This window comes from Empidonax traillii, unplaced genomic scaffold (assembly GCF_003031625.1).
Source record: "Empidonax traillii isolate 1590-97213 ecotype Southwest subspecies unplaced genomic scaffold, ASM303162v1 scaffold5:size3517227, whole genome shotgun sequence".
NCBI lineage: Eukaryota > Metazoa > Chordata > Aves > Passeriformes > Tyrannidae > Empidonax > Empidonax traillii.
Genome location: NW_020955198.1, coordinates 672,901 through 694,906, shown reverse-complemented (window position 1 = coordinate 694,906; position 22,006 = coordinate 672,901). Strand labels below are relative to the sequence as shown.

Here is a 22,006-nt window from a genome sequence, read left to right as displayed (position 1 = left end):
AGGCTGTGCAGCCCACTCCTGTTTTGTTTGGCTGTGAGGCTGTGACTGTCAGGGCAGCATTCGAATGCTTTGGTGTACGCAGCAGCACCCCTCTTGCTCCTCTCCTCCGTGTACAGGCTCATCAGTATGTCTTCCTAGGAAAAGCTTCCCAGGCCTCTAATCCTTCTCCTTTGTGAGCTCTTCCCGTCTGCGTCTATCAGCCGGAGTCCCTTCTCCTCCTCTATCCTCAAACCAGCTTTGCCCTTGCAATTTTATCCCTCCCTAACATCCACTCCTAGTCTAGACACTCCACAGCTAAATTATACACAGCTGATGGCCAAGGGATTAGGGAAGAGCTGAGGAGATGGATGCGTGGCCTGATGGCTGTCTCCATGCAGCTCCTTGCCCACGGAGCTGCCTATAGTGTTTACCAGCTTACCTTTATGGCAAAGGGGCACTGTGAACTGCTCCCCTCTGCCCCTTGAAGATGTGCATTTTTCACAACAAAATGGGGAAGCTCCTGCACTGGCATTGTGAAGCAGCCTGTGGGGGTCAGGGAAGGTCCCTCTGGAGTCCCTGTGAGCAACATGTGGGAGATGCCATAGCTGCCAGAACTGCAGGGACGTGCCTGCTCACTTTCCTTCGGCATCTGTTAAGCCTAGATGGTCAGTATGATGGTCAGTACAAGGTACGGTAATTTAGGTGAGCCAGTTCTGTTTACTGATGTGCTTTTGTAGAGAGCAGGGATATGTATGTGCGCGCAGGTTGGCAGACTGTGGATTTTTCTGGACACCCTTTGAAACTGGCCTGCTGGCATGATGCTTCTATTACTGAAAATTAGTTCTAGCAGGAATGCTGAATCATGTACTCCCCATAACCAGAAGATACAGTGGAATTAAGGTATCAGTCATTTGCTTTTATTTAGTGGTGTCTGTTTTGTTTTTTGGTTTTTGATTTTTTTTGGTTTTTTTAGTTTCCCATTTTGTCTTGTGTTATTATGGCAGCCCAGGCAGTGATACCAGCAGGCTGGGCACTTCAGCATGATGCTTATTAGCAGTATTCTCCCTGATATTCATATTAAGTTTCTATTTTAAATTTTAACCCATTCCTAAGTCTCTTTGTGAAGGGCTGCCTGACTAAAAAAAAAAAAATCTTTAGTTGTGTTTTACACCCTTGAGATCTTTCCAGACTGCTGGTTTGTCCCCTCCCCATCTTAGTCATCTCATATTGTGCTAGACAAAATTAGCTCCTAGCCTTTCCTTATAAATCAATTCCTCTAGCCCACTGGCAATTTTTGGTTGCTCTTCTCTGAGCTCCATCTGTTGTGGGTAATAGAGAAGCCCGGCAGGATCCGACTAGGTGTCCAGCCAGCCTTCCTCCAAAGGTGGCACAGAGTAAGGAGCAAGTGGCCTCTAGTGGCCAGCCATCAATTAATTAATGTACCAAAGGGAAGCAGCAGTGCTCTCAGACTGTGGACTCTCCGTTCTCCAGAAAGCAGCAGAGCTGGTAGGTTAGGATTGGAGAACATGCCTTCCATCCTCGCATCTCTCCTCCCCAAAGTGGCAGAGCCTCCAGACAGCTCAGCCCTGAGCCCTCTGGCTTGGGGTGCGCACACATCACATCCTGCTTTCACAGGGTGGCGATTGGGGCATTGATGGAAACCCTGTGGGTACCTCGCAGTCCCTCTGAAATTTCAAAGCAAGTCCCCAGGGCTCTCTTACTTCTAAGTATAACCATCTGACCTGTAGTTGTTCAGCAGCATCATTTGAATGACATAGCTTCCACAGAATTCAGAATAGCTGAATTCAGTGGGTAAAGAAAGACTAAGTGCTGGATTTTAACTTCATTTAGGCAGTCAGGCAATAGTTTTAAACTCCGTGTAGCATCTTGCAAAGCTAATGTCAGCAGAGAGTGTTGCATCCAGCAATTCTCCCAGACATGGGTTTCCTCCCTCCCAGAGCACAAACGTCCCTGTGAGCCTCTGCTTTTCTCCAGATGTGCCTGAGCTTGACCTGAAACAAAGAACATTGCTTCACATCACTACTGATAGTTTTTAGTTTCCTTCAGAGGCCCCACAAGGCACAGTGGGACAGAGGTGGCACAGAGGTAGAGCTGAGCATTAGCATTTTTGTAATAAAATTACCATTTTGCTAGGTTTTAGGGATTTTGCCTCTACAGGAGCTGCTGTCCAAAGCCCCATCATCTTTTTACTCCCTCAAGTAATTGTGCTTGTAACACGTTTTTGCAGGCAGTCTGGAGCTGTGAATATTCTGTTCCTTAAAAATATTCAATCCTTTCTTTAACAGACATGATGCCGTGGCCCTGCAGAGTGAGGTTCCCCTGCCAGGTCTTCCCACTAGAATAAAATGTTCCTTGCCGTCAGTTTCAGATGTGCTGCTGTTTATTTTCATGGAATTATACCCTCTTCTTGAGTTAAATGCAAAAGAAAGTAAAAGCCATATATTACCCTTTTCTCTATTATGTCTTCTACTAAAAGGCAACTCAATCTCTGCCTACGGTTGATTTCCAGACCTTTCTCCTTTTTTTTTCTGCTTTCTCTCTTGGAACCCTTTTGCTCTATTTTCCTTGGAAAACAGGGTTTGAAGTTGAAGATTACAGCTTAAGATCTACAGAGTGGATTAGGTATTTTAATTCTTTTCTGCCTTGTTGCTTGTGGCCTGGGTGCTGCATTTGCTTAGAGGTCTGTCTTGGCAGCCTATTTCTCTTGAGCTGCTCAGGTCTTATTGAGGGATTACTGAAGAGTCCAACTATGTGTGTTTCAGGGGTTTCTTCCCTTATGTTTTGCCTTGTTCCGGATAATTAGGAAAGGGACCAAAGGAGTATTGCTTCATCAGTGGTCAGATTAGCTCCTCAAAAACTTGCCTTACAGATGGCCCTGGGATTTTTGGTTGAATAAGCTCTTCAGGTAGGCAGAGTAACCAGAGACCGTAGTAGCACCTTCTAGAGATCTTCAAAGATAGAAGGGATGATGAAGTGGCCTTATTGGTGTCACCTTTATACCATCTATTTTAGTGTTTTAGTGGCCTGTCTTGAACAGTGTCCCTTACTAGGTACTTCAGATGAGATAGTAAGGAACCCCTCTGCAGATAACCAGGACATAACCTATAATATTTATTCCAAAGCTTTCAAGCTGGAGAATAGCTTGTTCCAAAAGATGGGTTTAACTTCTTGTACTTGTCTTTGTTATAAATATTTATTTTATAAAAACTTGTTACCAGAGAGATGGTCAAGCTATCCTCTGACTTTGCAGTTTTTTACTCCTTGATGACATCACTGAGAAAAATGTTTTCTTTTGCCAGTTTTTAATTCATTTGTATTCTGCCTTTGTAGTTTTAACAAATGCCCCTTTTCTTGAGCTGTGAGCTGAGGACACTTTGTCTCTCCTTGAGCCCAAAGCACTGTGCATGTGCTTACATCTTCTCTCTTTCTTCATATGAGTTCAGATGAGTTTTTGGAGGCCAGCATCTTCCCAGAGCTAGTCTCTTTCTCATCTCCGGTTCTTCCTGGGGTGCAGCTCATGCTGAGCTCAGCCTGCACTGTTGCAGTAGATGATATGACTACAGCTGTTTGTGTGTTAGTTTCTATCCCCATTTCTTGTCAACCGTGGCACTTCATTGCCTTCTTCACTTGCAGTTGTATATTGAGCAGATTGCACCCTTGGGCTGCCCGCAGGTTCTTCTGTGTCCCTTGGCCCTGCTGGTTCTGACAGGGCCCAGACCTGCAGCCTGAAGGTTGGCCTCTTTGCCTGTAACTTGCGTTGTTTTGTGTGTGGTGTTTGAATGATGAACTGTTTGTCCTTGTGCTATCTCTGTGGCCTGCACAGATCTCTCTGAGGTTCCTTCTGGCCTTTTTTGGGATCTGCCCAATAAAGCTAGGTTCCACAGGACCACTCTGCTACCTGCTCCTGGCATGCCCCCCGCAGCAACTGATCTCCCCAACTTTATTTTTCCCTCGTGATCAATCACACAGCTTGGCACAAATGTGCTGGTGGAGACATATCTGATCATGACGCCTTTCTTTCTCTTGCACAGCCCATGCAGGAGCTATATGTAGCTGCTGTCTCCATCAGTCCCTCTGACCTTCCAGAGGAGGACAGGGTCCCATCTCCCCCTAAACTGTTGGAGCTGGTGGCCGAAGCAGTGCGGGCTGGGCCACTCACCCAGCACACTGTCGGGGACAGGCCTGTCCTAGTGATGCTGGGGAGGTTCCCCGAGGGCTGGTGAGGTGACCTCTCTGGGTCAGGAGCCAGGGGGGATTGAGGGCAGTGGCCAGCAGTCTCCCACGACATTCCCTTGTCCTGCCCTCTCTCCACAGGTTATGCCACTCTCCAGGTTTGCTGGGTGCCTGCCGGTGAAAGAGAAGGGTTGATATTTTGCCCAGGCCCTTAGGTCCTGAACCAAAATGGCAGCTGGAGAGTCCCCTCCCGTAGGAGATGTCTTCATCGACCTGCAGCAGGTGAGGTGGGAATCCAGCAGCAGTGTGGCCGTCTCTTCTCCAGGGACCGTGCTCCTGCCAGGATGAGACCGGGACTGGTGTCCTGGCAGCGTGCTGCAGGAGGAAACACAGGCTGTGTTCACCAGGGACAGGTCTGCACTAAGGGTGCCCCAAGGCTGCTCACGAGCCCACATCCACTCTGTGCAGACAGCAAACTGTGGCCCAGAAAAGGCCAGAGGTTGCTCCGTGGGATCCCTATGCCTTCATATGCCATTAAATGGCAAGTGGCAGGAGGAGCTGGACAGCTTGTAAATAGACAATCCCCATTTAGGCTGGGCTTGGAACACCTGTGTGTGCTAAGGTGAGAGGAGAATCAGTGTCACCCACAAATACAAAGCCGCTCCCAGGTCACAGCTAGGAACAGCTGAGGGATGCAAGGAGAGGCACAGCTCGGCTAAAGCTGCCTTGCTCCCTCTTTCTGCCTAGCACAGACAGATTTGTCACAGTTGGGCCTCCTCCTGTTTCCATGGAAACATGGGAGTCCACAACAGCTCCACGCTGGCATTTCGGCTATATTGACGGAAAATTTTACCAGCTCTGTTCAGGAGACAGAAAGGACAGGGGTCACCTGGTAATGCTCATCTCGGGACGTTCCCACTGGCAAAAAGCAGAGAAGTGCCCATAGCCTGAAACAGGAGGAAAATGGGCAGGAAAGCCTGAAGAAAGCATCCAAGGGGAATGAGCAGTCCCTAGTGTGTGAAGGGGTGGTGGCAAGGCACAGGATGGTCAGTGATCCAAGGGCAGCTCACCAGAGCAGGGATGCCATTTTCTAAGGGGAAATGCAGAGGAGTTTTAAGAATGAGAGGGATGGCAGACTGGACAAAGGAAAGGCCAGAGGGCAGCAGTTAAATAAGAGAAAGTCCAGCCTAACAAAAGCTGCACATCTCCTCTAATGGGAAAGACAGGCACTGACATAAGCCCCTGATACCTGCTGCTCAAGGGAGGTGTGGAGGAACTCTGCAGAGTGTGCCTTGGAGCTTGCTGATCTCTTCTGCCTCTTGGTTTTGAGCACAGCTATGCCTCTATGTGAGAAACTATGACCCAGCCCTGTCTTGTGGAGCCTGCTCCTCCTTAGCAAGCCAGCGCTGTTTGCAGGGCAGGAGGATCCAGAGGGCTGAAGGGTCTGTCGTGTTTGATTCTTATCTGGCGGTTTCTGTGCAGGGCAGAGATCGCGCAGAGAAAGCCTCTCCTGGTGCCGAGGACGATGAGGACTTGGATAAGACTTTGTCAATCGAGAGATTTGGGGACCTCATAAGCAAGTCAGCATCAAGCAATCTGGAGAAGCAAAGCCGCAGCTACAGTGAGAGAGATTTTGAATGTATGTAGGTTTGAACTGTTGTACCCATTTCCACCCTCACTGCCAACCCACACGTGCTCTGCAGCCTTGTGCTGGGACCCTGCAGATTGTATTAGCCTGCTATTCACTTCCTCCCTCCAGAGCGTTCCCAAAGTGCTATGTACACACAGTTTAGCACTCGTGCCCACGGCCTGTTCCCAGTCTGTTCCCTGTTTTCTCTGTCTCCACAGGCGTAGCTACTGCACAGCCCACGCAGCAGCGTAGCTGCCCGGGGTGTTCAATCACCCAATCTTAGCGACCTCTGCAACTACTTCCCCAATATTGGAATTTCCAGTTTAAAAGAATTTTTCTTCCATGTGGCTGCAAAGAAACATCCAAATATGACCAGAAACCAGGCTGTCCTCCCCAGTCTGAAAGCAGATGGCTCCAGTCAGACATGCCTATATATTTCTGAATGGAAACCATCAGGCTTATCTGACCAAAGAAAGGACTGAAAAATAAAAATAGAGTGTGAATTTAAAGTGCTATAGCTATCTCACCTCAGTTCCTCTGAGCAGCATATTTATTCCTCTAAATGTCCTTCCACGATAGAGGCAACCGTCTGCCCAAACTCACTTTGGCTGTAAAATGAGAGTGTACCCACAAGAGTGACTGTAAGCTATTGCCTGGTGTAGGTGGGTTGTGTTACTTTGTAGTAAAAGCACTGAAGGGCACAAAGAGGCCTGCGTCCAGTGGTCTGTTTGTCTGGCAGACACGTAGCAATGGTTGGGATAGTTTCCCAGTCTATGGCTCTACACAGTCACATATTGCTTATTTTCCAGCTTGGCTTTGATGGGATACAACCTTGGGAACATTATGTCCCAAATACATCACCAGGCTGTTTTCTGCTTGGCCACTCATTTCCAATGGCTGTTGTAAAAGTTTGCTGGTAAAAGTCCATTACTGTAGTGCACTGCAGCTGCTGGTTTCTGCTTGTGTCATTTCTCTGCAAAGGCTCCATTCAAATAACACTTCCCACCTGAGCTCACAGTCACTCGTGCACATGGCTGCAAGGTGCTATTAGCTTTGCTGTGGGTTGAATTCCTGCCCTGTGTCCATAGGACCTACCTGCTCAGAAGCTCTGCCTGTGTGCGCAGGTGTGTGGTTGGCTTGGAGGACGTGGGCAATCTGCTTGAGCATGCATGGCAGAAGCTTCTTTGAAAATTCGACTACAGATTTGTACTGTTTGGTTTGGGGTCTTTTTCCCTTTTTAATAAGAGAGTCCTTCTTCCTTTATCAGAATCAAGCTTGTTTTCCTCTGAGCTCCTGATGTATTCCTGTTGCCTAGGACTACATCAACCCTGGTTATCAGAAATTTCATGCAGTTTGTATTCATAAAGCTGGATGGAGGTGAATGCCCTCTAGGCTTAGAAATGTTTCCTGCTCTAGTCAAAGCCAGGAATTCCTAATATGTAGGCTCTTCCTTCTGGGCTCCCTATCAAAATTACTTTTTCATATCTCTTGTATTAAGTTCACCAAGTAGTGTAATCAAACATCTGGGACACTGATTTGGCAGTAACTTTCCATACAGGCATGCAGTGCAAAAAATGGAGCTGGGAAGGAGGGCAGGTGTTTTTCCCACCTCCAGCCCACCTCTGTGAAGATGTGATCAGTGGACACAGGACAGCTGAGTGCAGGGGTGAGGAACAGTGCTCCCTCTGCTGTGCCAGATCACACACTTAGCATCACTGCCCTTCCCTGCAGTGCAAGGCTTCGGTTTTCTTCTGATCATAAATGTAAATGTTTCTGGTTTGGGCTGATGTGAACAAGCCAGAAGGGAAAGATGGGCTGTGTCCTCACCAGCAGCTTTGTTTTGTAAAAGAAGCATCGTGTCTATAGTTGGGGCCTTCCTTACTTCTTGCATTAAAATTTTATCCCTGGCCTATCGGTGGCATGCAGAGCAGTGCTGTGGAAGTACAGCAGCAGAACAGGAGGATCTTTCTGCCACATCTTATGAGTGAAATAGGGTACATCAGGCTAAGTCAAAGAGAAGGACACTTTTGAGGTAAAAGTGTTTATAAGGAGCCCAAACTCTTTCCAATTTGTAGATGTCTGAACATTCCCAATCTCCTCTAATCTAATCACAGGTCTCTCCTGCTGAACGAAGGGGATGTGTGAAATATCCCTGCAGTTCCCAAGGGGGGAAACAAGGGAGAAAAGACTTGAGAAACCAAAGGAAAGGAAACATGACAGCAGAACAATGAACCTGCCTGGCTCTCCCAGGGAGAAGGTTACAGCTTCCATTGAAAATGTCCTTTGAAGGTAGTTTTCACTGTAAACAGATTTTGCTGCCATGTCACAGGAAAGCTGGGAAGGAACCAAATCAAAATAGACTGAAAACAATTCCTCAGGAAGAGCTGCCGAGCAACACCGCCTTGCCAAGTGGCTGGTGCCCCCCTGATTTCAGTGGTGCCGGGTGCAGCCCCAGGACCTGTGCATCCTGCAGACTGTCTACGGGAGGCTTTGTGCCTGCAGATAGACCTAGCAGAAATGGCTTTCCTTTCTGTCATGGGGAGATGCTGAGTTTGCCCTGTTACCTGCCTGCTGCATTGCCTTTGTTTTGGAGTGAGGGTTCAGAAATGCCCTTAATTTCTTCTCACTCTGTAATTCCCATGACACCCAGGTCAAGCCTGTATGAATTTCTCATTGTAGATTAGTTTAAAGAAAAGTCCTCCTGCCCTGTTTTTTTTACACTGATTTTTAAGACAGCCTCCTAATTGAATCTGCATTTCAGAGGCTGGTGGACACACGCCCTTACAGTACCTGGAACGTGGACTTAGGTTGCATCTGCACTAAAAGGCTTGGTCTGTTTTTCCTGTGTCTATGGAGGAAGGACTTTCTGTCAAAGCCTGGGGGATAAATAACATCTGTTTAATAGCATCTATTTAACTCAAAGAACACTGTGCAGAAATCATAGCATCACAGAAGCATTTAGGATGGAAAAAACCTTTGAGATCATTCAGTCCAGCCACAGACCTAGCACTACATCCACCACTAAGCCATGGCCCTAACCACTAGATTATCTTGCCTGCTTGAGACTGTAAGGGTATGTTGCCTCTGGAAGGTCACCACAGCTCTATGCAGCCATGCAAATGGCTTTCAGCAACACTGGGAGAGGAGTCCTGCTTTCCCCAGGACTGTGGAGCTGTGCTGGGGTGGTTTGGCACTGCACAAGGGCTGCCTCCCCACCTACCCCAGGCTGGACACAGCCTGCCACATCACTGAAAGAGCTTTGCTATGTCCCTGCGGGCTGGTGGCTCTCCTTGCCTTTCCTGGCCCTTGATCTCCAGACCATGCTGTTTCCTGGAGGGGCGCCTGGCAGGTTCCTCCCAGCCTCTTCCTGCCCCTGACTCTCTTTTTCTCTCTCAGTCCACCGCCAAACCTCGCACCACATCCATCATCCCCTTTCCACTCACCTCCCTTCTGCCCTCAAGTTCCAAAAGAGGCCCCTCCGTGCCAGCAGGAGGAAAAAAAAGAGGAGGAAAAAGAAGAAAACCTCAGTACCCCCCTCGGAGGTCACCCCTACCATCCAGGAAGAGGACGAGGAGGGAGGAGAAGAGGAGGAAGAAGAGGAAGAAGAAGAAGAGGAAGAAGGAGAATCTGAGGCAGAGGAGGTCCAGGAGAAAGAAATCTCTGCTGAGTCTGAGGGTGAAGCTCGTGGGAAAGAAACATCCCCTAAGCTGGAGCCCCCAAGTAAACCAAAGGCAAGGCCAGTGCATCCCTACCTGGATGGGGCTTGGAGGCTGGGGGAGGTGGAGGGATGGGTTCCAACAAGTATGTTGCTCAGTGGGAAGAAGTTGTAGCTGTGCAGTATTGTGATAAGAGTGTTTTTATCCTTGCCTAGCAGAAATGGGCACTGGGGGACAGGGACAGATAAGTCATTGCTTGGGGTGGATGCTGAGGAGGGCATGCTTGACCGTTTTGAGGGTGTAAGATCCATGGGGAAAGATCACTTTGTCCTTGGGATTTATATGTTGGTGAGGGGCTCAGTATGACCAGTCCCAGGGTATGGGGTATAAGGGGCAAGTTGATGTTGCCTGTTTGGGGAGATGGTGACGTGGGGAGGATCTGCATGCCAAGGATTGGGGTGAAGGCTGCCTGCTCCAGCTCTTGTTATCAGGACTGTTGTCTCTGCAGTTCACTGTCGGCAGCGATGAGGAGGAGTCCAGCGGCGCTCTGGCTCCCGCACAGTTCCACGTGGAGGAGGAGTGTGGCATCCTGTCCCCCATGCCTCGCTTTGCTGACCTTCTGCAGGACAAGGGCCCTGCCTCCCTCTACAGGTAGCTGAGCGTACCAAGCTGCTTGCTGCTCCCCCTGCCTCAGGGTCGCTGCACAGACTCTGTCCCCATGGGTAGTAGCTGTGCCCAGCCTGAACTTGCTTGCTGAGCCAGAGGGGACATGGGGCCCAGAGGGAGAGCAGCTGTGAGTAAAAGGGCTACTCTTCAGTGGCACAGTCACTCCATGGGACTCCTTCAACATCTTTGGGTCTGTGGGATCCCTAAGGTATGGGTTTGGGGGGCACTGGGCTGTGCAACTGGAGTGCCCTTCCTCCTAGCTAATTTATGCTATTGTGCTGACCTTCAAGCTGGGAAGCCCCAGGAGGGAACCGTGAGGCCATTGAATCAGAGGTGGGTCCCCAACACTGACCATAAGCTGATCCCACTCTGTGGTTGAGGAGAGGAAGAGCAGAAGGGACACCCTTTGGGCTTTGGGACAGGTGACTCCTGGCTCTACTTCTTCTCAGGGACTTTTTGGTCAGGGCTGGGCCGAGGGACTCCAGACCCTGAGGGCCATTGCCCATCCTCATTCACCCCATTTGCTACCATCAGTCCCTTTGGTTTCTACAGCCCCCCTGGGCCTCGAGAACGTCTGTCGCGCGGGTGGGAGAAGCGCAAGCCCTGGGGCCAGGTGGCGAGTGGACAGCGGGTTACCTATGACTTGAAGGAGAGGATGTGCATCGGCAGCATGACCACACTGGAGAGTGCCGCGTACCAGCGTGTCCCCACGGATGAGGCCGAGGCCCAGATGCTGGCATCCGCTGACTTGGACGGCATGAAAAGTGAGGCTTTGCAACACTACCTGCATTACCAGTGTGTGTGTGTGTATGTCCTTTTGTCCCGTGCTTCTCTCTCCTTTGCCCTCTTCCCTAGCAATCTCAGGCGTGGTCTTCAGCCTGCCACAAGACCTGATCCTCACTTCCCTCAGACCCTGCTTTTCCAACAGTATTTCGTCTCCGTCAGCTTTGCATTGTCCGCAGCACCTATCCCCATGTTTTCAGCATCTGTACTCCGACCCACTCAATGAATGCTTGCTCCTCCACCCACCTCACTGCCCTTTCTGATTCAGGGCTCCCAGCATTTCCCTGAGACCCAGCTCTCTCGTCTCCTGACACACTTTCCCAGCAATCAGCCCTCTGTGTGACACACCAGCTCTGGTACTGCAGAAAACCTGAGGTGAGGAGCCTCTCCTCTCCTCGGCTCTCCTGGCAGAGGCAGCTGCCCCCTCTGGAGTGCCTCAGAAGGGGACTGCCCCTATGTGTGGCACGAGGACAGAGAGAAGAGACGTCATGGAAATGCACGCTCCGGGCCCGAGGACATGGAGAATTCAATAGGTTGCTCTGCAGGCTGGAGAGGGAGGGAGAACACCAGAGGGGAGTGAGGGAGAGAAGCAGTGCTGCACACGCAGCCTGGCTGTCCCCAGGCCGCGAGTGCCGCATCCCTGGGCATCTGGCACAAGACCCCACGGCAAAGCGAGGACGCTGCTCCTGAGGAGTTGGTGGGGCAGCCCCCACGGAAGCATCCCTGGGTGGAGCCAGCCTTTCTGGAACCTCGTCAGTCCTCAGGGCTTCTGCAGCCGGCACCTTTGTGCCCCATGAGGAGGTGAGCGAGGCGCCGGGGCTGTCCCCAGGGCTGCAGTGAAGCCCCTCCCAGGGGGGCAGCTTGCTTTGCACACATCAGCCTGGCTACCCTGCTCCCTCATCTGAAGGCGAGTGGTTCATGACACCTGACCCCTGACCTTCACAAGGACAAAATGACAACCCTTCAAGAAAGAGAGGAGCCAGCGAAGGAATCGAGAGGGGGCAGCAGCCCGGAGGTAGCGATAAGCACTCATATTCGCAACTCACTCAGCTATGAAGACTTTGATGAATTTGCCTTCAATTTTGAAGACTATGATTTATGGGAGGCCATCAGAAACCATTTGGGCTACCCAGGCGGGGAGCCCACCTGTAAGTACTGGAGCAGTGACCCTACGGTTGCAGCTGTAGATCAGAGCCCCCAGTACAGTGCGTATCTCCTTCCTGTGTTTGCTGTCTGCACCCTCTCCGTGTCAGGTTGGTCTCGTGGTTTAGGGGAGGTACAGTCTTGCCCCACCGTGTGCCTGGGGACACTGGAGATGCTGCTTGATGTCTGTGTGTCTGTTCAAGGTCTTAGTACAGATCTGTGTCACAGTGTTGAGGTGCTTTACTGTGTGTGTCTCACTTGAGCAGCTCCAGAGGCAGCTACATCTTGCTGTTTGTGCTTGTCAGGATGTGGCCCATGCTGTGGCCAGAGAAAAAGCAGCTGCTTCGAGGTGTGTATAAGGACAAAGAGATTTCCTTTTCCATCTGTAGCACAAGGTGACAGTGTGCTGCTGCTCTGTTTGCTGGAATTTGAGTCAAATTGCGGATCTGACAGCGGAGGTGGGTATCAGGTTCTCAGCTCTGCACCACAGCCTAATGCCCAGAGAAAAAAATAACCTAATCCCTGTGTCTGTAGGCTTGAGCGTGACTGTGAAATTAGCTGATGGCAGGCTGGCTGGAAGGGGGAAAAGAGGAAGGAAACAAGAGTGGGAAAAGCAGGGTAGGAGAGGATAGGAATCCTCAGAGTGAAAAATATCTTTCTATTCTCCACATTTGTTTCTATACTTGCACATCCCTTGCAGAGGGATCTCTGAGCCATCCTGGGGACCTCACAGAAAGCAGAGCCTCACTCCCACTGTCGCACAGGAATCCTTCCTTAGCAGATGGTGGTAACTCACAGTAAAAAGGTAGCTTTGTGACTCACCTTGGGAATGATAATGTTCATAGGCATAGCTTTGTGGTGGTTCTCCAAGTGTCCTCATCTGGATCATGTGTTAATTTTTCAAGGGATTTTAGGAGTGCACATGGGAGGTTGATGTGGTCCCAGAGCTAACCCACTTATGGCTTTGCACACAAGAGTGGGAAGGCAGAGAGCTTGCAACAGACACTTAGAATGACTTGGTTTAGCTTCTGGCTCTGCCACAGATTCTCTGTGTGATCTCAGGCAAAACACTTAATTTCCCCTGCCTCCTAATCCCCGCATTGTGTTCTCTTTGTCATCTGTCTCATCTTTACAAGCCTTCAGGGAAGAAATGTCTGCCTATGTGCTTCTGCAAGGACCAGCAAGTGGGGATTAGCTTCTGGCTGGCTTTTACAGTAACAAGTCTGCTACTTGTTACTCTAAATTGATAGAGGGTATAATAGTAGCAAAGTTCAAAATAAAAACCTGGAGCAAATTGGTCCCATCCGCTGTCCCAAGCTGAGTGAACTGTACATTAAAAGTATAAGAAATTTCCCCGAGTTCACCTGGAAAAGGATGGCTATTCTTGGGAAGGTAGAAGGGGCACATCACTCCCTAATGTGTGGTATACGTCACTTGTAAAGTGGGGAAATTTGGCTTGCTATCATTTAACGCATTCATTGGTTGCTACAGCTAATATTGCAGATCGTTGAAACAGGATGCACTGTACAGTCAACTCTTAATTATTTCTGTATAATGAATTCATGCTGTGGATTAATCCTGCAGAGAGAGATGGCAGAGTCAGACACGGAAGAGACACCAGAGACTGTTCTGTGCAGAACCAATTCACTTTTGGCAGTGCCACTTGCCCAGCTATTCACTCCATGGCAGTCCCTCTTCCAGGACCAACTCAGATCCAGGAGGAACCAATTGCCTTTTGAGCAGAGTTGAGTCCGTGGTCTCCTTGCATTCTTTAAAATGTTCAGAGCGTGGGGAGTGCTGGGCAGGGATACCTGGGTGGCAGCAGGGATGAGCTGGGGTTCAGCTGTTCCTATCACACTGAATTCAGCATCAGCCAGGAGAGACTTTGGCTTTGTGCAGGACAGGGCAGTAGCTTTTTCTAGAAGCCAGCATAGCGTTGTGTCTTATGGCATGTTGATTAGCATTTTGTTTGGTCTAGTTTTAAATATTTCAAGAGATGGAATTTTAATCTTGTTTTCTTGCTACAACTTTACCATTGGGGTATATGGGCAGTGTGCACCATCCCTGTGATGTCAGGATAGCAAGTTTCTCTCTAGTACTGATACAAATACTGTGCTGCCTCTTTCTGGTATTCCTGTTTGTGGATCAAGGGAAATGAAAAGAGGGAAGCGGGAGCTAACACACAAATGGAAGGCAGTTGCCTGCTGAGTTGGAGTAGCACCGGCACTCTGAGGGAAGGCTTTACCAGTGCAGAGTCATATTTATCACATTCAGATTTAAGCTGGTGGAAAAGGAACTTGGTCATCTGAAGAAATCTGACTTCTGTGGAAGCCAACACGGGAAGATCTTCCGGAGTACATGTAGGAGATGCTGTGTGGGAGGCTGACACACTAGTTTGTTGTAGTGAAGTTACCACAGGAGTCTCTCTCTGTCCTTTGACATTGTCACTGTCTCATGCTCATACCCTGGGAAGCAAGAGCTGTGTTCCCTGGGGAGTTTAGCTTCAAGCAAGAAGGGCAGACCTATACCCTGGACATATCACCCTGTGGTCTCAGTCCAAGATTCTTTCCTGAATAAGTACCCCAGACTTAGGTTCTCTCTTGAGCTTGACTTTCATTTGGGGAAAGCACCAATCTCACAGAACACAGAAAGGGTCAGCAGCCTGGAGCACCTCAAATGGGCTTTTCATAGGACTCCCAAAAGCCAGTGTCCTTTTCCTAAGTTAAGCCCGTGTGTCCACCCTGCTCCTGTAGTTGTATCCCCCAGCTGGCATCTCAGTGGCCACAAGCACTGCCAAGGGAGAGCAGCAAAGTGAATCTCTCCTTAATCTTCTGTAGTGCTCTGGAGGTGTGCTTTCATCAGTGCACTATAACCTTGCAGCACTCTGGCTCCTGTCTCTGAGTGTGGGAGTCAGTGGAGGCTCCGTCAGGAAACTTGGCTCCTTGTGTTTTATCTGTCCTCCAGCCATTTGCTGGCTGAGACTAGAAACATGAATGCTTTATAGGCCTGTTGCTGAAGAGCACTGTGTAATAAGTTCTCATCACCATAGGGAAGCTTGCTGTGCTCTGGGTGAGCATTCTGTCTTGCTGGGCAGAACATACTCTGGACCTGGTCTTCCAAGGACATGGTGAGAATGAGTCTTTGGGTGCATAGGAGAATCAGAAACTGCAGGGATTGGAGCGAAGTTGCCAGATAACATGATCATCTGCCTGGTGGACTGCTTGTTTTGTGTACAAACTCACAGAGTGTGATAAAGAGGCTACTGTGCACACAGGAACTCAGAAATTCGTGCAAAACTCCACAGGAGTCCCACACATGCCTGGCTCCCAGAAATGTTTGTAGTGGTGGGCAGTTATTGGCTCCTATCGACATTGCAGTGTAGTAAGTGGAGCAGGGAGGAGTCCCACCGTCAGCAGGACGTGCATCAGTAGGGCAGCCAATGGGGGAAAATGCCCTGAGGCTCAATATTGATTCGTTTTATATTTAATTTAGCGACCCAGATTTCCAAAGTGCAAGGCCATGGTATGCCTGGCCCAATGCTGGATGTGTCTTTCCATGCCAGATGTCCATGGATGTTTCCCTACAGCATCAAAGGGACTATTCAGCCTTCAAATGCAGTGTTTTTTCTGCCTCTCATGCCTTGAGAGCTACAGGTCTTCAAGCTAAGTGCAGAAGACCTTGGCATTGTCTTACAAGCAGGACCAGCAAACCTTGATGGACCAAAGCTGAGCAAGAGCCCTCACTTCATGATCTACTTGGTGGAGCCTGCCCATCCTAGAGGCAGACCAGGTCTGTCCCTGCTGAGAAAGATACATTTGCTGTCTCTGGGGAGCATCCAGGGAAACTACTCTCCATGGCAGGCTGTCGCCCAGGTGCTGTTTTTCCAGCATTGCAAAGGGGGTTGGCACAGTTGTGACTGAATCATTTTGGTGGGCACTGGTTTGCCAACAGCACTGGTACCTTGGTGGTTGGTCTGTACTGCAGCCTTAACAGTCTCTCTAGAGGTTTTGTTTCAGCCAGCCACTCTCCAACGCAGACCTTTCCAAAGGCATCACAGCAGCACTGCAGAACGTCTAGAAGCAATAGCTGGAGTTCACTGCCCAGCCTCTGTGCCAGCCCCAGCTGCAGTGTTATCCTACACTCTCATTGCACTATTAAATAAAACAGTCATTCATATTTCCTTATGTTTCCCAGACCAGCAGCTAAATATCCTTCCCCTTCACTGCCCTTTTTGCTTGCTGAGGACCAGACCTTCCTCTGGTGCAAGAGATGAGCCCCAGTCAAGTGCCTGCCTGTGCTATCTGGGGTGCAGAGCTGTACAGACAAGGCTGCTCATTGGATTTTTTTGAGGGAGCATGGGGAGGGTTCACACACCTCTTGTTTGGGTACCACGAATAAAAGCTTTCACGATGAAGCTCCAGCATATGCGCAACCTGGGAGGAAGCCTTCTTTGTGAAGAAATTTACTCACAGGCATCTGGAAGAGCTGAAAGTAGGCAGATGAGGCAGTAAGGATCTTCAGAGGTCTGGAAGATGATGGTGAGTTCTCCAGCTGCCAGGACTTTGATAGCGTAAGCTAATGAAAGAAGGGTGTGCTTGGATGTGTTTCCCTGCCAGTGTGTATCCACTAGACAAATCAGTGGTCTTTTTTTTCTTTCCTATGTCTTCAGGCCACCGTTTTGAAGATAACCCTGGTGTGAGGAGGCATCTGATGAAAAAACCATCTCGGAGTCAGACCACCAGGACAAGCAAAAAATTAGCATCAACTCCATCTGTCAAGAAAAAGAAGAAGAAGAAGAAGCTGGATAGAAAGCCCCATGAGGTATCCATGTACAGTCCTCCCACACTTGTTCAGAAGCCATAAATCAGGACTAGAAACATGCAGTTTATAAAGTGATAAATGCGTTTCAATATAATTAATTCTTTACCTGACCTTGAAGGTGACATTTCAAGCTATTATCCATTATTTTGAGGGCTGAAAACACACTTTTTTCAATAAAAGTAGAGATTTCCCTGGAATTGCAGAGCTTTCACCTTAGGAAAGACATAAAATGTTCTAGAAATGGTAGTGGTGTTGAGGAAATTGGCAGCATGGTAATATCATCATCTCTGGTAAGTGTGGAAAATTCTGGGGGAAACCAAGAAGGAGGCAGATGACAAAATTGTCACAGTTTGGTGGAAAGGAATGCAGCAATGCATCATTCTCTCTCGTCTACCCACACCATCTGACTTGAGGCTTTCTGGTGCTCCGTGTGCTGATGGAAGCTCCTGCCATGCTGTCAAGTGATATTTGTCCTGGCTGCTTCTGTTCACTAAAGCCTCTGGTTAACTACAGCAGGCTTGCTCAGGCAGAGCTTCAGACCAGGCAGTACCTTGAGAACAGAGCTCAGGCTTTCTGTGTGTTACTGGTAGAGCTGTATTCATCAGGGGAGGTCTCATGTTCTGGCTGTAATTCGCACTAGGTGTTTGTGGAACTGAATGAGCTGGTGGTGGATAAGAACCAGGAGATGCACTGGAGGGAGACGGCCCGCTGGATCAAGTTTGAGGAGGATGTGGAGGAGGATACAGCAAGGTGGGGGAAACCCCATGTAGCTTCACTGTCCTTCCGCAGTCTGTTGGAGCTCAGGAAGACGATTGCCCACGGTGAGTCAGGAGCAGCAGGCCAGGGTTGGGTTCTGGCTCTGGGGCAGGTTTTGCTGGATAGCTTCTGTCACTGTTTGGCCCTTCAGTGGAGGCACACAACAGCGTCTATGTCCAGGCTTCATGTAGGGTCTGTGGGGACATCCTGCAACCTGTTTGGCAGGGTTTACATTAGCCCAAGGGTGCCTGTGTTGGTTCCATGCTCTGCTTCACTGCTCTTGGGCACGTGGCAGCTGCAACACCCAGCTGTGTCTCGGCTGACAGGTCTTGGACCCATCTTTGGTGCGAAAGGGAAAGTTTGGTCAGAGCAGGACACTGAAACAAAAGGAGATACCAGAGTGATCAGTGCATCTTGGAGATTTTGGGTTCTCTCGGGACAAGAGTTTACAGGGGCACCTGGACTTGGGGCATTTCTCATCTGAGAGACTCTGTGAGCCTGGCTCCTGGTGGAACAGCTGTGTCTACAGAGTGTGTGTGCAGTGGGGAGCATTGCACACTAGGAGCAGGGCTCTTCCCCTCTTGATGGCAGGTGCTGTCCTCCTTGACTTGGAGCAGACCACTCTGCCTGGCATTGCGCACCTCATGGTGGAGACCATGATCATCTCTGACCAGATCAGAGCAGAAGACCGAGCCAACGTGCTGCGCGCCCTGCTGCTGAAGCACAGGTGGGTGGCACGTGGATGAGGGCTCCCACAGATCGGGGATTACCTGTGAGCCCTGGGTGGCAAAGGAGGCAGGTTCTCTCATGGCCACCACTCTCCCCCCGCAGCCACCCCAATGATGAGAAAGAGGGCTTCTTCCCAAGGAATCACTCCAGCTCCAGCATGAACTCCATCGTGGGGAACCACCACCACAACCACACCACAGACACCTGTGTGCCCCTCATGGGGGAGGAGCGCATTGAGATGGCCGACCCCAAGGCCAATGAGAGCGAGTGCAAGGAGGTGAGGGGATACTGTTTCTTTTTCCACATTCCAGGGATAACTGTTGGCTGACAGCAACCCTTGGCACCCACGTCTGGGCCTCTTCATGGGGGAACAAGGTGGGAACAAGGCAGCATCCACCTTGTATGCAAGGACAGCTCCCCTAGATCGTCCAGAGCTCTGGAAATCGGCTCGCTGCATTATGATTTTGGAACCTAATTTTAGCTTTGCACTGTATGCGGATGTCTGCTTGAGCATGTAATGGCAGCAACAGCCCTGGTGCTTGCAGGGTGGCCTTTGCTGGGAGGGTGCCTTGCCTGTGAACAGGGTGTTGGGTGTGCAGCCAAGGCAAGCCCAGCTGCAGTTATGCCAGAGGGGTGTAAGGCCCTGTAGAGAGACCAAAGTGTGGGGATTTCATCCTTACTTACTTGTATTCTTCCCTGGCAGAAAAACCCACATCTCCATAACTCTGAGGGCCACCGTAAATACCTGAAGCTGATGGAGAAGATCCCTGAAGATGCAGAGGCCACAGTAGTTCTTGTTGGTAAGAGATGGCATGTAGCATCCCCCAGCGACTAGTGCAGATCTTGGTCTGGCCCCAGCTGTCTGTGCCCTCCCTCCTGAGAGATATTTGGTCATCTCTTACATGTTTCCAAAGTTCAGCTGGGGAAGGAGCATGGTACACTCTCTCCTTTGGTGATGGTGCATATTCTCTTTGTGGTAAATATATGGGGTGCCAGGGTAGTTCTTTTCCTAAATTAAAAAAGAGGATGATAGACTCTGCTGCTGGGAACTGGGGCACAACTTAGTGGTGAAAGTCCTGCCAGGGTCACCAGAACCTCTGGTTTTGCAGCTCAGAAGTAGGTAAGTGGTGCCTGAGGAACTGGTGCCCAGGCTACAACTGCTGTTGGGCCTCCAAGCATTGCTGCCCTCTGTCTGCCCTCTTCACACCTCGCCAGCAGCTGGTCCTGGTCCCTGACCAGCGTTGACTGCTGGTTGTGTGTGCCAGGGAGCTTTGAGTTTACAGAAGCAGGGCATGGCTGGTGGCAAAGTCTCAGGTATTGGCCATAGCACTGCCAGGGGATATTTTAGGGCTGTGAGCAGGCAGGCTCAAGCATCACTGTGCTTGGTTCCTTCTGACTGCAAGAGTATTACTTCTCCGCTCTTTGCTGGCATTAAAATCCGAGCAAACCTAGCAAGCAAAGTAAATGTCATTGCTTATCCAGTAGATTAAAAGCTCAAGCAAAGATGCTTGGCAGCTCAACCAAACTGATTTCTAATCACAATGAGGCTAAATCAGGTTCATAAACACACTTTGAATACTCACAGAACTAAACATTGGCTTGTTTCTGAGATAAGGCTGTGTCTTGGGATTCGCTTGGACTCTCAGATGGCCCAGATTTGCCATTCTAACACAGAACACAGCTCTTTGCTGGATGGCAGAAAGATCAGTAATAATGCCAGAGAAATACAAGTATTCAATAAACATTTGTGTTCGGTATGTGAAGGAAGCAGCTGGTGTGCCGGAGGATGCAGGAGTACTTCCCAATCTGTTAGGAACTGATGAGACTGCCAAGCACTGATGAGGGGCAGGCATTGTAAAACAAACTGTGTAGATTGATCCTATGAGTTCCAGAGAACTGGCTTACTTTTCCGTGAAAAAAAAAAAAAAAATTTAGGAATACAGGGAACATACAAGATAAAAGAAATCTCATAGTGCTGAAGAAGGGAAGGACAGTGAGCCAGTACCTATAGGTGGTTTAACCTGACATCCTTCTCGGCCAACAGAATGGCAGAGCTAATACGGGATTCAATTAATAAAGAGCTAAAGAATAAGAATGTAATTATTGCCAAGCAGTGAGGTTTATGGGAAATAGGTCATGTCAAACAAACCTGATTTCATTCTTTGATGAGATTAGAAGTTTGATAAAAGTGACATGTAAGAGTCTTCCTTCCACAAGTGGGAAGCAACCTTCCGATTTAAAATTAGGCCTTCATAGTGTAAGTAGAGCCCACTGTAAGGGATTAAGAATGGGCTAACTGGGAGGCTAAAGAAAGCGGCACTGCTTGTGAATGATCAGTAAAGGACTTGGAGCAGTCCTCAGCATGAAGCTCACTGCTGTGTCAGTGATCTGGAGAACATGCAGAACTGCAGGGCTCCTGGGAACCCCTGAAATCTTTGTTTCCGCTGTTAAAGGCTACCCAGTACAGCTCACCCCAATGATTAACGCTGCTGCAAACATTGCCTCCTGGTAGGTTGCGTGCAGTTCCTGGAGCAGCCAACTATGGCTTTTGTCCGACTAAATGAGGCCGTCTTCCTGGAATCTGTCTTGGAGGTCCCGATTCCCGTCAGATTCATCTTTGTGCTTCTGGGACCTAGCCAGGCCAACATGGACTACCATGAAATTGGTCGCTCCATCTCCACCCTCATGTCCGACAAGGTGAGAAGCTGATGGACAGTGATGCTGACAAAGGCAAGGGAGTTTGGGTGGCTCCTTAGGAAACAGTCCTTAGACGAAAGTGCTGAGAGATGCTGTGCATAGGCCCGGGTGGGGTAGGCAGATGTGAGCACCTGGGGTTTTTAAGAGCAGCCCGCCCTGACCAAGGTAGAATGTTCCTATACAGAGAAAAGAGTAGGACAGAGACTTGGCTGGGATAGAGAGTGCTCAGCTGGGTGAAGAAAGGGGCCATATGTAAAATCAGGAGCAAAGAACAGCCCAAGGTTACAGGAGTGGTGTTCAGTTGACATTTCACAAACAGGAGGGGTGGCTGAGAAATGCCTGTGACCATGGTACCTGGCCCAGACCACACTGACAAAAAGACCCAGCAATGCCTGGGGATGGTCGTCAGGTGTTTGGATGAAGCTTTCTAGCTGAGTCCCGTGGCTCGGGCATCCATGCAGAGGAACACATCCATACAAGAGGAGGGATGAGGAGGCAGGAAGGTTTTTCTGCCAAGTGCGTGCAGTGCTAGAAGTCCCCCATCTGTCTACATGGCAGGAAAGTGAAATTCATTAACTTGTTAAGGAATTAAATGCAAACGAAAGACAATCTGAGCATCTGCTGCAGACATCCAGGACAAGAGGATCAGAGGTTCACAGGGTTCTTCTGGTTGGTTCCATGTAACTATAAGCAACTAACAAACATTCCTGTCCTGCCAGTAGTCCACAACTTTCCCTGAGCTGGAGACTAAAAGGTTCCATCAGAAAACATGCTTTATAGGCAACAAGAGCTCCCAGGTGAAAGATCCCTTCCCTGGAGTTGCACAGGGCTCAGTTGAGAATGTGTTTTTACCCAGAAGAGGTGAAATGCCATATTCTAGCTTCAGCACCATGTTTGTAGACTGATCTTGTTGATTAGAGTCTCTGCTCATCTTGCTGGAAGAGGAGAGGCA

The 22,006-nt window shown here is 49.4% G+C and overlaps 1 protein-coding gene across 3 annotated transcripts in view; it reads left to right on the top strand.

Moving 5' to 3' along the window:
* SLC4A3 (solute carrier family 4 member 3) overlaps nucleotides 1–22,006 on the top strand; it is a 33,588-nt gene that overhangs the window by 1,472 nt on the left and 10,110 nt on the right. For 2 of the 3 annotated variants that reach the window (XM_027878585.1, XM_027878575.1), the window contains exons 2-12: nucleotides 4,315–4,455; nucleotides 5,656–5,812; nucleotides 9,200–9,534; nucleotides 9,968–10,110; nucleotides 10,678–10,889; nucleotides 16,721–16,872; nucleotides 17,513–17,693; nucleotides 18,220–18,355; nucleotides 18,460–18,634; nucleotides 19,061–19,157; nucleotides 20,870–21,054. In XM_027878585.1, the coding sequence (XP_027734386.1) occupies nucleotides 4,402–4,455; nucleotides 5,656–5,812; nucleotides 9,200–9,534; nucleotides 9,968–10,110; nucleotides 10,678–10,889; nucleotides 16,721–16,872; nucleotides 17,513–17,693; nucleotides 18,220–18,355; nucleotides 18,460–18,634; nucleotides 19,061–19,157; nucleotides 20,870–21,054 (1,827 nt within the window). In that variant the 5' untranslated portion in view covers nucleotides 4,315–4,401. Of the gene's footprint in view, nucleotides 1–4,314; nucleotides 4,456–5,655; nucleotides 5,813–9,199; nucleotides 9,535–9,967; nucleotides 10,111–10,677; nucleotides 10,890–11,304; nucleotides 12,057–16,720; nucleotides 16,873–17,512; nucleotides 17,694–18,219; nucleotides 18,356–18,459; nucleotides 18,635–19,060; nucleotides 19,158–20,869; nucleotides 21,055–22,006 lie in introns of those variants that run through there. The other variant, XM_027878594.1, reaches the window with a different exon arrangement.